The sequence below is a fragment of the Serinus canaria genome, chromosome Z (assembly GCF_022539315.1).
Source record: "Serinus canaria isolate serCan28SL12 chromosome Z, serCan2020, whole genome shotgun sequence".
NCBI lineage: Eukaryota > Metazoa > Chordata > Aves > Passeriformes > Fringillidae > Serinus > Serinus canaria.
In genome coordinates this window covers 3154158-3169144 of record NC_066343.1, presented here as the reverse complement: position 1 = coordinate 3169144, position 14987 = coordinate 3154158, and the positions used below count along the sequence as shown (strand labels likewise).

General features: G+C 36.0%; 1 protein-coding gene across 6 annotated transcripts in view; it reads right to left on the bottom strand.

Annotated features, from left to right (window-relative positions):
* Window positions 1-3493: 3493 nt before the first annotated feature.
* The window catches only part of SLF1 (SMC5-SMC6 complex localization factor 1), a 34590-nt gene continuing 23096 nt past the window's right edge, over window positions 3494-14987 (bottom strand). For all 6 annotated transcript variants that reach the window (XM_030237304.2, XM_018920568.3, XM_050986502.1 and 3 more), the window contains 7 exons: window positions 14285-14429; window positions 12094-12239; window positions 10031-10197; window positions 9448-9551; window positions 7251-7343; window positions 6680-6862; window positions 3494-4341 (listed from right to left, as the gene is read on the bottom strand). In XM_030237304.2, coding sequence (XP_030093164.1) covers window positions 3845-4341; window positions 6680-6862; window positions 7251-7343; window positions 9448-9551; window positions 10031-10197; window positions 12094-12239; window positions 14285-14429 — 1335 coding nt within the window. In that variant the 3' untranslated portion in view covers window positions 3494-3844. The remainder of the gene's footprint in view (window positions 4342-6679; window positions 6863-7250; window positions 7344-9447; window positions 9552-10030; window positions 10198-12093; window positions 12240-14284; window positions 14430-14987) is intronic.

Here is a 14987-nt window from a genome sequence, read left to right as displayed (position 1 = left end):
GGCCGGTGGGGCAAATGCCCGCCAAAAATGCCCGCCAAAAATACGCGCGAAAAATGCGCGCCAAACGCGCTGTGGGAGGAGCCGTAGCCGATTAGAGCAGCTAGCCGCGACACTACGCCCGCCAGTTTTGCTTCGAGTTTCTTAGAGGGGGCAGGGGGTCTCTCGAAGGGGCAGCTTGGCCCTTCTCCTCCGGCTCCGGCTTCCCGCTTTTTCTCCCAGTGGTCTTGCTTTCTGCCCGAGCCCGCTTCGCCCTGCATCACCATTCCGCGCACCAGCTCTCCGCAGCGACGGCCTCGTGTTCCTGCCTCCCCGAGGAGCGGGCACCGCCGCCGCCTGCTCTCGGTCGCGCCCCGACCTGGGAGCCCGCAGGCGCTCCAGGACTGCGCCCGGACCAGGACAGGCTGTTCCCTGCCGACGGAGGGAGCACGCAGCCTGCTGCTGTTTGGAAATCGCGCCCAGCCCGCCGTGAGAGCTGTGCGAACACCCCGCGGTTCGCAGCACACACGCTCCGCCTGCCAAGTCGGCGCTGTCACAGCGCCGGGGTTCTTGTCGTAGCGCTGTCCCGGTCTTCGGTTTCTTTCTCGGTCTCTCTTTTTCCTTCTGTGCTCCTTTCCCTAACTCGCCTTTGCAGGAACGCTCCCCCTTTACCAGTAAATGGGTCTCAGATCTAATATCGCTGCGTTTACGCTTTATTCTTGTCTGAGAAATCTATCAAAAAGAATCCTCCCCGACTGCCCGTTTTCTAGTGGGACGGGACGCAGATATTATATAACCCTGCAATTAATGCTCAATGCAACTTTTTGGGCAGCTTTCAAAGCTTGACCGACATCTTGGTGTACAAGTAAAATTCCTGACTTGTGGATCCCCGTGTCCTGTGCCGTTTGTTTTACAGCTGTCAAGTTTGCTGACCGCTGTTTCTCACCTGACTGGGAAGTAGCATTGCAGCATCATCATCTGATACATATATTCTCCAACTGTATGCTGAACGTGAAAAATAATTAAGAACTTTTTAAAGGCTTAGGAAAAACAGGATTGATTGAGGGAATCACATACCTTATCATATATGTATACTTATATTCCATATAATATATGGAAAGGTATACCTTTGTGCTTCTGAAGTATGCCAGCGTGTGAAATGTGGGCATTTAGAGAATGGTGATTTTGTTTGTTCTTTCAGCTAAGACAGAGAACCCTGCATACCAAGAGAGATTTTAAAAAGCAATCACCTATTAATAGATCTCACTTTAACAGAAAAGTTTTGCTATACTGAAAGAGAATAGGTACTCTGAAAAATTGCATAAGGCATATTATTTTATGTTTAATATGACAGACATGCTTAAAATTTTTCAAGGGTATGAAGTTTGCAAATTTCAAAGTGTAAAAATGTATATGTAAAACTGAACTGCAAGAACTGGGAAATAACAGGAAAACTTTGAATGTATGATCCTTAAACTGAGACAATATTAGAAGAGAATTATGCTACCATATAAAGATTGATGATGTGCGCAGTGTTTTAGCTGGGGCTTCTTCTGGAACATAATTCACATATTTGCTAACTTTTGACTGTTTTGTTTTCCAATGTTAATTATGTTCATTTAGCGTATGTTACCTACATTATCTTGGAGGAAGGTACTTGAAATTACTTTAAATAGTGAAGTGTGACTTTTAATATTACTAATATGCAGGTTTTTTTCTTTGTAAATGACATAAATAATAACAAATAATTGTAGGCACATTTGCCTAAATAAGCAGAATCACCATCAGGCCAAAATGAATGAAATGAAAGCTTTTCCTGCTTTCATTTCAGTCAGTGGTATGTTAGAATTGTGAATATTCTAAAGGATATGTTTTTTGAGACCCATCAGAATGTTTTCATGGTCCTCTGAGTTCCACTTACTTAAAATTCACAATTATGCATCAAATTATTGCCTAAAAGCAAATGTTACTATTGTAAACTTATGTTTTGTACTCCTTAGAAAGTAAACACATTTTTGTCCTACAAAAGGAAATACTTAAATTTTATTAGTCCATTTCATATACGACAAAAGTTTTTATAGTGTTTCTTACTAGAGAAAAATTAAAAGTGCACAGACGAAACAAATCCAATATGCACTGACGTTTTAGTCTATTAGAGCAGGTTGTTCTGCCTGCATGTATAAAAATAATAGGTCATTAGTAAGCATGGAACATTTATAAGGACAGTCTGGTTCCAAAATCAGCTGGGTTTGAGCATTTTCTGTGGATTGCTATAAGATCATGTATCTCAGCTGCAGAAAGGCTAAATGGAAATTTTAAAGTGCCGCATGCCAGATACATCAATGGAATTTAATCCCTCTAGTCTAGCGAGATCAGTTACTTAAGCAGCTCTTACTCCACAGATATATATTTTTTTAATATTATAAATGGCTATTACAGAAGAACTGGAATTTGGAATGTTGCTAATTTGTACCTACCTTTTAAAGGCTAAGTTTTTAAGTAATCTATTACTGAATTTGTTGAAAAAAAAAATCACGTATCCTCACTCTAAAGCTGCTCCCATTTCTCTTCACTTGGAAGGGAAAGGAATAAACTTTTGTTTGAGTGTCTCTCTTCCAGATCCTAGTAAGGCATTACTTAGATCTCTACAAAGATGCAGGGCAGGAACGAGTTGTTTCTGTATAAATGAGCAGTAAGAGCTCCCCAAAAGATGTGACTCTTCTACAACCCCAAACCCATAAGAACAATGAGGTAATTCAGCTGCCTTGCCTTCAATACCTTTTAAAGAGCAGCATGGGAATTTCTCTTTTTCTTAATTAATTTAAGATTCTGATAGAGTATGTAGCATACAATCCTAAATTGTTAGGTTGCGACATTAGTTTAAAGGGTTTATCATGCCTAGGTTGCATGTACTCACAGAATGGAGAACACAAGTTTCATATTAAGTGGGGCATAATTTTTAAGGATATCCATTCTTAGTTTCAGAATATGATGTCCAGTATGTACTTAACACTCTTGTTCTATCCTTTGTAAATTCCTCTGCCAACATGTCTAGATTTCTGCCACTGCTTCCACCTGCATCTTTCTTCGAGGTAGTCCCAGGAGTGATTCCAGATCATTACAGGCCACAGAAATGGTTTTATCAAATTATGGCAAGCCAGTATGATTTGAAGCAGAGCCAAGGACAGTCAAATTTTGCCGAGTGAATTCAGTTCTTCAAAGCATTATTGACTTGGGAAGCAGCAAGTGGTATGCACTGGAATTCTGCAGATCACCCAAGTGTCCAAGCCATTCTCCTTCACTTGGTCACTGCACTAAATGAGACTACAAGCAACAAAGTGCTGAGGAGCAACAACATTTTCCACATGTCTTTGTTTGACCATTTCTATCAAACAAAGACATGGGAAATGTTAAATTTTCATGCTGTAAATATATAGTGCCTTCTCTTTTGAATTTTGCAACATGCAATTAATTTACATAATAGAATTTATTTTTTATTAAATAAGACAAAAATGGATAGAAGGACTTTGCATTTCCACATATTTTTATTTAATGACATATTTATAACATTAGCTTTATTAAGGGATAACAAAAGACAAGCCTTTCTCAGGAAAGGAAACAACTGCTTTGTTTAAGTTTAGGGTCACTGCCTCTGAAAACCAAAGAAAAATATGGCACAAGGCACAATAAAAAAAAAAAAAAAAAAAAAAAACCAAAAAACACTTCCAAGACAGTTTAACTGAGTGTAAATGATATAGCACATTCCTATGATCACACACATCCAGATCTGTCAGGCAAGTAGAAGGTAGTAACGCTCAACATTCAGCCTCACTCAAGCCCCAGTCAAGATTCCAATGCGGTTTGGAATTTAACTGCTAGAAGGATTTCGGCACTGACATGCTTCTACCATAGTTTCCAGAACTGCTAATAAGACCTTTGCCTGTTCACTAGGGAAGAATAACATGCTATCAGATATTTCTTGAAGAAACTGTGGTAGTTTTCTAAAAGTTTCTAGCTCTTTAAAATACATATCTACCAACCAATGTCCAGAAAATGCATTTTTCATCTTAGAAGTATCACAAACCATTACTGGGAGTACATTTGAACAAGCTGTAGCTCTCAGAGTTACAGGCAGGGGTGTAGACAAATTATAAACAGAACAAAAATTAATCAGCATTTTAGTAAATGAAATCAAACACAGTTCTTTCTTCTGATTGCAAAAATTTTGTTCTCTGCATTCATAGAAGTTTTCAATGCTCTCTCCTGGATAAACAAGATTCAGAAGTTCTTCCTTTGCGGTGACCGACTCAACATAATCCAGTGGCAGTTTCTCATGGGAGTTCCTTTGCTCTAGAAGGACTGGCCCTTCAGGAAAAACATAAACATTAATAACAACAGCACATTTTGTGATGACCTGGCAGCTGAACAAGATTTCTGGGTTGCTTACTGCCAGAAGCCAGGTGTATGTGTAAGTTCCTTTTTTGTACCAAGTTATGTAACTGATGACTTTCACATTTGCAAGACAAGATAGAACCTGTAGAAGACCATTTGTAACAATTTCTTTACATACTGTCTGAACTTGCATAGAGTATGCAAAAATATAATGTTATTACTTTTGTAAAATTCTATTAAGTACTTTGTAGACTAAGTTATTTGCTGAAATTGACTTCAAATTAAAGGCATATTACTATGATGGTCTTTATTTTACTTTTCTAGATGGTGTGGCCAATCTTGTCTTATGCTGTGCAGCAAGGTAAACTGCTGGGACAGGAACCCAAGCCTTCCCCAACAACTGAGTTTAAAAAATTGATCTTAACAGATTTCTGAAACATGAAACATAATTACTCTAATAAATAGATTTAAAGTAAGTAAACGGGACATGCTTATTTGTTCAGAACTAGTCTGAGCAAATAAATCCTTTTGGTATTTCCTGTTTATTAGTACAAGGGACCTATTAATATTTAAAGAGCTTACACATCTCTTGGGAATTTTAAGAAAGGCTGCATCAGTAAGAAAAAATGAAGGCTTCTAAGACACTACAAGTGTTTTTCAAATATGAACACATCAGGAATCTTCTTACATAAATTACTATGCTAAAGTATTGATACCATATTAAAATGGATGTTTCAGAAATACATTTTAATGACAAAAGGTGAACCCACACATTTCATATCAGTAATAGATATTTTAATTTTGCTTAGATTAAAGCTGTATTATTATTATTATTATTGCTGATTATTTAGTATCATTAACTTCTGTGTCCTAAATTACTGAGCTAAGTGAATTCACACTGAATAGGTAACATGCTTTCTACCATGGGCCTGTCAGTTAGTTGACAGGCCATAACTCAGAGTGTGACAAAGGCACAGATAAAGGTACACACAGCCTCACACTTGCCAGAAAACCTTGATGAATGCAAGTGCCAAGTAGAGCCCTTCCCCTATGACAACAAGATCATCCACTACTTGTTCTTCACAACAGCCTAGGAAAAATGCACATCTGTTAGTGCAGTGCCATTTCCAGTTGGGAAGCTGGGCTTACTATAATATTTGCTATTGCATCACTTCAGGGGATTGAACTGAGCCCAGGTATTGGCTTGGCATGTGAGATGCCAAGGTGACATGGCATAGCAGAGATAAAACACCTGGGAGCTACAGAACTGAGACTTAGTAAACAGAGGTAGAACTGCAGAAGGAATGTATTCATTATCATCTGGTGCATGCACAGACACAGACACAGCCTTTAGGGGGCAGGAGAAGACTGTAAATACAGAGGGTCATATGCCAAGAATATTAAAATTTAGTTTCTTTACCTTAATTAACAGGCTGCCTAAATACACTCTTCTGCCTCATGACTAAACAGGGAATGATTTTTGCTGAAAAAATCTGGGTTCAGCACATAAAGCACAGTTTACACTGACACAGTAGGGCAATGGTACAGATATTGCAAAAACTCATTTTAGTAAATTAATTAAAATAAGGAAGAGTTGCTATCCAAGATGATTCTTTGCGTATATTTGGGGTTTTTTTAAAACATGCTAAATTAAATACATTGGTACAGTACATGCTTCAGGATACAAATAACCTGCCTCTGAACAAAAAGTATTGTTTAAAACATTGTGTGCTTGCCTAAGGGGCAAAGTACTTTTATTAGAAACTAATTCATCCCTCCCACTATTATCCCTAAACAGCAGTTATCATGATTCCAATATCAATTACTTTCCTAAACTAATTACTAACCTAATTGTGTTCAGAGACCATCACATCAATTTTCACAAATGCTGAAAAAATTTATATTGAAATACGTGAATATATAGAGATTTAACCAATCTGATTTTTTGTTGTGATAAAAATAGATCAGAACAATAGAAAATACTTAGCCTTGATTGATGACTAGGTAATCTTTATTTTCATTAGTGGAGAATATATAGTTGCAATGCATATGGTGTAAAATGCAGGATAAATCATTACCATATTAGAAAAATCTGTGGAAATCTTGGTTAATTTCATATTCAGCTGATCAAGGTAAGTGTGAAAACAGTATAATTTTTACTGGAAACAAACCGGCTTGGCTTAAAAACATTCTAAAATATTTCATAATAACTTCATATTTTAGGAAACTATCAAGAAAAACACTGAGAACTTCATAAGGATTCGGAACAGAGGATAATATCCCTAAGCTAGTTTAGCATAAATGCACTCACCCCCATGCTGAAGTAGCAGCTTGCCAATTTCTACATGTCCATTTGACAGTGCATCATGCAAAGGAGTCACCCCATCCACTTGACTGAGCAGGTCTACCTCTGGACAACGCTCCAGAATTTCACGGACACACACTGTGCTGCCATGGTTACAGGCTTCATGCAAAGGCGTCCAGCCAGCATAATCTGAATTATAAATCAAGGGAAGTTTTAAAACAGCAGAAGTAGTACTGAAATGTTAATAATGTCATTCATTAGACAGGAAAACACTTTACTTTTTTGGTACTCGTTACAGCTGGAATGGCAGCTTGTGATTTCAAAACAAGAATTCTATTAAAAAACATCTGCAAAAAAATATAGCATTTTAAAAAATCAATAGAAAATGTGATGTTAAAATACACTTCAGTTATAAATTCATCTTACCTTAATGTTTGCTGTAAAGTCCTCACGTTGTGTTATTTAAAAAAGAAAGAGTTTCAGATTGTATAAATACAAACTTGTTACCAAACAGATACTAATAGAGTTATTTATGTGTCTTAATTTCTTAGTTCTGTAGAGAAAATGAATAACTTACCTTTAACATTAATGTCTATTCCCGGCAAAGAGAGAAGCTGAATCAATCTCTCCACTTTGTTATTTCTGCAAGCTTTATGCAGGGCTGTCTCTCCTACCATGAAAAATTAATAGATTACACTAGACTAGACAAGATAGCAACTAAAGAAAATAATCAAAGGGTCTGGAACTAGGAGACCTGGTTATGTACCAGAAAACTCAATAATGAGTACGATTTTCCTTTATCCTTTTTAAACATCTTAAAAGAAAAAAAACCCCACGGAGCTTCTGTTCCACCAGAGATCCAGCAATGAAATTGTACTGCAAATGGTTTAACACAGGAATTATCTCCCCTCTAGTTCAAGGTTTAAAGCTTCAATCACACTATAAAAGCACCAAGTGATCACAAAACACCAAAAAATACTGGGTTTTGAAGCAATAAAACTTTAGAGTGCAGTTGCCCTCCCTTAAATTTATTCATGAACCTACATTAAGATGTATGGTTCTTTTAACACAGCATTTATAGCTTAATTCAAATAAATGTTTCTGGCTAAGCACAAGTGCCTCTACACACTCAAGTATAAATCAAAACTTAAAATCTATTAGCAGATGGTTTGCTGTTTCTCAATAGACTCTCTGACTTGGGTACAGTAGAGAAGGAGGGGAGAAAGAGGGAAATTAATAATAATAACATTATTAATAATAAAATTATTACTAGTAGTAGACCCTGGGGAAAAAAAATCCCAAACTGCAGTACTGTGTACAGCTGAAATAAGTGTGAAAAATTAAACAGCATTCAACTGCGAGCTACTGCTTATGTATGTATAGACACCACTAGCTTCTGCGTAATGAAAACTTCAGACACATTCTAAATGCTGTTTTCTTTTCAATAATTGATTAGCTTTGAACAAGAGCCAGAGGAAAATCCTGATACCAGGTGAAAGATGATGAACCAAACATCTTAGAAATTCAAGATATCTTAGGGTAGATCTCTTAGTTTTTATAGCAAGATTTACATGGAACATTTTGTTACATTAATACTTTTATTACATAAATCTGTAAGCTCCATGCCCATTTTTTCAACAGAAGACACTACTTATAATTTCAACAGGGGAGAATAGAATAAAAGCAGGACTAGTTTGTTTGGTTCCACTTCCCTCCCCCCCCCCCCCCAAGTTTTTTAGCTCACTTTTCTTCATAGAAATCAGATGTAAAAATTCACATCAATTTCACTTGCAAAAGCAATAAAAGCAAAGGGAACAAATTTTAAAAATGCATGGTCTGACTCTGTTGCTGAAGTTTTTTTAAACCTTTAAAGGGGGTGAGGTCTTCTTTTGTTTGTAATACAATTCAGTTTTTAATTTTTTTAACAATTCCATCTTGCTTTTGCCAGTTTTTTTCTGAGCCTTCTCATGGGTGTCATATTAATAGAGTTGTAGGTAAATTTCTGATGATGAAGATGAAGAAGTAGTTCCAGCAAGCAATTATGTAGTAAAGCAAGCCTCATGCAAAGATCAATTATTAAACTTGTGTAGTAAATAGGAACTGAATTAATTACTGCAGTGCTGTTTTATTCCTTAGGTACATGAATTCCAGTATAGTTAAAACAAAAGCCAAGTGCATTTCATAGTCTGGGCTGAATGCCTGGAAGAAAACAGTCCATATGCTTAAAACAGCTATGTAACATAGCATACTCCTCAGTCTTTGTTCACAAAATGTCTAGGACTCAGAGAGATGAAGACTGAATTATACTTGCAAATCAGAAGACGTTGATCCTACCAAGCACAGGTTGAGGTGGATTAGCAAAGTAAGGCAGGCAGGACTGGAATGAACTCACAAACTGTACAGTGTATTAAATGTATGGAAGGAGGAGGGTAATGAAGAAGGCAACTTTATTTTACCATATATACAAATTCCTTCTTTTAAATAGAAGGAATTTGTATATATGGTAAAATAAAGGACTGGAATGAACTCACAAACTGTACAGTGTATTAAATGTATGGAAGGAGGAGGGTAATGAAGAAGGCAACTTTATTTTACCATATATACAAATTCCTTCTTTTAAATAGACATTGCAAAAGGGAAACATAGACCATAAGAAAATAATTCTTGGGTATAAGCCATTGTTTTCATCCAGCATTCATCAGGACAAGTTTTTAAACACGAAACTATAAATTCTAACCACTTTAAACTTAACATAAATTAGATATGGAGAATACCTTTAACATTTCTCTTGTGTACCTCTTCAGCCAAAAGATCATTCCCTTTGGTGTGTGTAGTCTGGACTTCAGTTTTTGCTCTAAGCTTATTAAAGATTAAGTCACTGAAAAGAAAGGAAAGGGAACACATTTAAAATCACTATTGCATACTTAATGGTTTTAAATGTGTACATACAGGATACTTAGATTTATCAATCTGAGCATCATATTGGAAATGTCTTAATTACATAACTTCTACGACATTTAATTATAACTGTATTTAAAAGAAAAATCAAATTGGATTGCCCACTTTTAAAATTTCTTTAAAGGTAATTCTGTGAACAGTGAACTTCTGTATATACCTCCATAAATTTAATATTAGGCAAATAAAACTACATCAGTCTGCATATACGCTGAAATTGATGATCAAAGAGAAAAGGGGAAACCCCAGCCCAGAGGTGTTATGGGTTTACAATGGAGCTTTCTGTCAGTTGAAGTAATTTGTAGACAACAAAACAGGTCACATAAAGTTCAAGAAATGTGTCAGGTCAGAAGCTGTCCCCCAAAGCAGAATAAAACTGGTGATGTTATAGGTATTACTTACGGTAGATCAGGCAGCACTTTGACTTGGTTCTGCTTATCGCCATTTAGCATCTGTAATGTCCTTTGAGACTCAGGGCATGGCTGTTGCCCTATTTTCTTTTTCTTTGCTTTGTGTATCTCTGTCTCACGCATCCCTATGTCTCGCAAAGCAGGTGAATAGGAACAGACCTGTTGCAAAGGTAACATTTTATAAATGAAGAAATTTTCTTTTGTTACTCTTGCTGCAAAGCAGTCATCTTTATCCACATGTATCCATCCATACATGTATCTAAGTTTTTAAAAATCTGATCCCTGAATGATTGTACATCTAGATTGTTTCAGTTTGTCTTTTGCATTCCTTTTCGATGTTTTTTGTAATTCACTCTTTACACTGGCCTCAGTGAGTGGCTTGTGTCTGAGACAGAAAATGAGAAGTTCTAGGCCTCTCTCAGGTTTCTGGCAGCTGAGAAAATCTTGAGCTCTTTAGCTGGACATAAGACTTGAGTATAGTTAACTGACTTTCATGTATTAAAACTAAGTATTTATGGACTTCCTGCTCCCAAACCAGGGAGCAATTTGGTTTAAGACAGACTCACTCCACTCCTTCATCTCTTCTGAGAGGAGGGGTTGGATTAAGTCTTGGAGCATCGCTAAGGCAGTAAGCCAGTTATCCCTTAGGTGCTCTCTATTAGGACAGCCTTGGCTGTTGTAGATGTTAGCTTCTTTCCAGTAACAAAGAGCTTCAAACCCACTTACACAGGTCATTTTAAAAAGTCATCTAAGTTTCTGTAGTTTGGCAAAAGCATAAGAAAAAAGGACAGTGAGTGGGGGTTCATCAAGCATACAACAATTATATTTGAAGAAAGGTATTAAGGAAGGCTTTGAGTATTTAGCAGTTCACTGCAGATCTTGCAAGTAATGTACAGTAGGTGAGGAACACCTTACTTGCACCTTCACTGCACATTTACCACCAAGGAGTTGTTGAACTCAGAGAAAAGCCAAGCTGGTAAGATGCTGTAGGAGAAGAACTGGCAAAACTGGAAAATTTTTACTGTATGGAATGAGAAAGACTTAGTCATACTAAGGAAAACAACAAAAAGTACATAGACTTGTTTCAAGCACTATAACAATGTTTAAGTAGTTGCAGAGAGTGATCAGTAGTCATGGTGATACCGAAAGTAGCAATTCTGCTCTATATGTGGCAATATACATCAAATATTAGTATGCAGTTGGTTTATGTTAAGAATTCTGACAGTCTTTTGTTCGACCTCTGTTTAAATATGCTGTATTAACAACCAGTGACCTGTCTTCACAATAAATTCCTGCAAAATTTAGGAAAACTTTTGTATGGGAAATGTACAAAAGTATAAATTTGTTTTTTTGTGACTCTACCTGTACAATAGTAGAACACAGACAAACAGCTATGGATTCCATATTCTGTTTAGTCATTAGTATTAAGATTACGGAAATGAGACTCTAAATTAGGGCATGACGTTACCATGTGATTGCCCTGATTTGCCTGCATCCTGCCAGCAGTCATGAATTTCTTTTGCAGCTTTTACCATGTTTTTCCTCACCAACTACCACAAATTGTGATTTGAAAGCAGGCAAAGGTTTGTGAGTAGGAGAAAGTTTCTAAGAGGAGAAATTCACAGGAATACACTGTGAAAATCTTCAATGTAACAAATGCCTGGACCTATCTCTTAAAAAATCCCGAAGGAAAAGGTAGCTCAGAAAAATCACACTATATTTGGCATTCTCCTTAAGTACAAATGTAACACTACAATCATTATATCAGGGATTATTTTTAAAAGCTGTCATTGTTGTTGCATTTTTTTCATTTTTGTGATAACTGCATGTAAACAGATACCAGGTGTGACGAATTCTCTGGCAAGAAAAATCTTGCAATCATTCTGGACCCAGATCTCAGGCAAAGAGAAATTTAAATGTATGGAACACATGGAAAGACAATGCAGACAACAAGCATGACCTTAGACCACAAAGAAAAGATGTATTTCAAGACTTTTATGAATCAAATTGCTTGTAAAATACTGAAGTGTGATAAATTTTTAAGGAGCTACTTACTATTTTCTGAAGAGAAAGAGGTTCTGTAGAAAGAGTAATATTCCTCTGTAAACACATTTGTTTGAAAATTGCTTCTGCAACAAACAGTTGAAGCCAGTTGGATGGAATGGCACAAAGAAACATTTTAAATTGGCATACAGAAAAATCTGGATAAAAGCAATTGGAAAAAAAATAAAGTAAGCCTAAAAATGAAAATACAGAAATCTACATATCTAGTTATCTAGAAGATAGATCTTCCAAGCTTTTTGCTCATATTACAGATTCAGAAGCTTATTCTTCTCAAGAATTACTAAAATTCTTCACATGAAAATAGGTTTTAACCATCATCTGGTAAGATGACGAGATACTGAGAGAATGTTAAACATATTTTAGAAGACAAAGCATCACTTTTTGTGTGAAACTTTTAAAAATGCTCTTAATACAATGTTGTAAAAGTTATGCCTTTATTTTGAAAATAATTTTTTTTGTGAAGTTCTGCAAGTGATCATCTTCTAAAACTTGAAGAGACACAAATTCAGGTAAGAGTTATAACACATGAACAACAAATCACAAATAATGCAGGTGACCTACAAGTTCTACATTAAAAGTCACCATTGACTGCAATCCCACTCAGATGTACCAATAGCTTATACTGTTTAAAAAAATGCCCCACAGAGTGGCAGAGAAACTTACATATCCATAAAACATATATCAATATGTATCAGGCATATGTCTGACCTACCCTGTTTTGGAAAAGAAGACAGAAAGACTGTTTTTTTCTTACAGTGGTAAGAACCAGTATTTTGATTCTAAGAAAATAATTTTGTCAAAATAACAACTGAAATGGCTGGAAAGTAAGACCCACAGTGAAGAAGGAAATCTTTACTGTATTGAGGGCATCTTCTGTTCTGCTAAGAAGAGCTCATAAATTAACTGATCTGTAGACTCAATCAAAACAGAAACCCAAGTTTGAGAGTACAGATGTTTGTACTGTAAATATAACTGAATTTAGAAAAACTCACAATAATTTTGCTTTGAGTGCTGTGGATTGTACCGAGTGGCACAGATCAAATAACCTCTATAAACAGACTGAATCCTGTTCTTGTTTTCCCTTTTGTATACAGGAAAGTAATAGAATTGTACAGAAATATTTATCCAAGACTGTCCTTATTATATGACAGCCACAAAATCCATTGAAGTGGTACATATTAAAAGCTCCACTGATTTAAACACCATAAAGTTTAAACTGAATTGTCCTTTTAATAACTAAATCAGCCTATAAAAGTCCTCATAATTTGCTTTCTGTAAGACTGAAGTGGTACAAATTGTCCACAGATTAAGATTTTAGTGTAATTTCTTTTAATGATGGTTCTTCCCGAGTGCCCAAGAAGAAGGCAGATATAATTTAAATGAAGCTTACATATACCTGTTACCACATAAAATGATGATTGGAAAAGGAGTCAGGGGAAGCTTTGGTTGGAATTAAATTTGAAAATTAAATTAAAATCATTCAATACTTTCTTGAGATAATTTTGTCTTTCAAGCTCCTCAAATCCTTGTGGCTAAAAACACAGATACCTCAATTGACATTCCATATTAAATGATAATGGTTATTTGAGTCACAATGTTTCTGTTTACCTAGTCTATTTAATGAGGAGGAAATACAGTAATTCATGGGACTCAATGGAATTTTCTCCCATTCCCTCCATTAAGTCCAAGGATTTCTAAGGACACATTGAAATGTTTCATTTGAAGTTGTAGGAGTCACACAGTTCAGTGTAGGTTTTAGACTTATGACTGAAGTGTCCTTAGCAATATATTGATTTTCTGGAGTGGTAAAATTTGCCTGAGCTGAGTAAGATGCCTCCAATTGCTTGTCTGAATTTAAGTTTTATTATGATATGATTAAACTTCTCCTAAACTGACAAGAGAGCTCCAAAGATTTTTTTTCTTCCTCAGCTCGGTGGTCTTGCTTTCACTTGAACATTTAGACTTTTATTTAGAGGGATTTTAATAAGAAAACCTGTTCTAGGTCTTTGCTTGCCATTGACAGACACATACAAAATAAAATGTTTTCCTGCATATGTACACACCATGCAGTGCACAGCTGCAACACAGGGTAAAAAACAATTTGAAACTATAAACCAAGGATTTTAATTAGGATTTAGTGTATCTGATTAGAAGACTTTTGATAGGCTTTGAAAACACTCACCATCACATGAAATGGCAAGGTAATGTGCCAAATCAGACACTTGATGAAATGCATTTCTGTCCATAAGCAAACCTGAGATGATCCAATAGTCCACTACAGTTCCAAGAATTCCATTTAATAGATCAGCAACTTCACTTCTGAAAGCCTAAATGGAAAAAAGCATAGGTGTATCTATTGATCTGTAATATATTAAAAATTCACGCTGATAATGTACTAGAAATAACATAGAAAACGTCTTTATATAAAAGCTCACTCTGCTGCCATGTAATTCCTTCACTGGCCTTTCTTCTGTTCAAAATCTAACTATTGCAGCCAGATCACCAAAATTAGTGCCACTGATGCTATATCAATTAAGATTTGGCACTGGGGAAAAACAGGTTCTGTGAAAACATCATCTAAAACAATATGCAAAATGGTGTCAAAACTTTCAATTGCAATGTGATTTCTTTTTAAATTAGGTTTTGCTTAACCATAAGATTGCAAGTACTATACTTATTCCATAATTTGAATTGTGTTGAATTTGACAATTGGAGGGATCTCTTTCTCCCTTCTCCATTAGCATTGCCTTTTTCGGAAGATTTCATCATGAAATAAAGCTCTTTTTGTGACTATGTATGTGTGTGCCAAAAGGGAAAAGGATGCAAAGTGTTAGTTTCCAGCACAGAAGAAATTTTGGCAGTCATTTTGCAAAAGGAAACTTTGT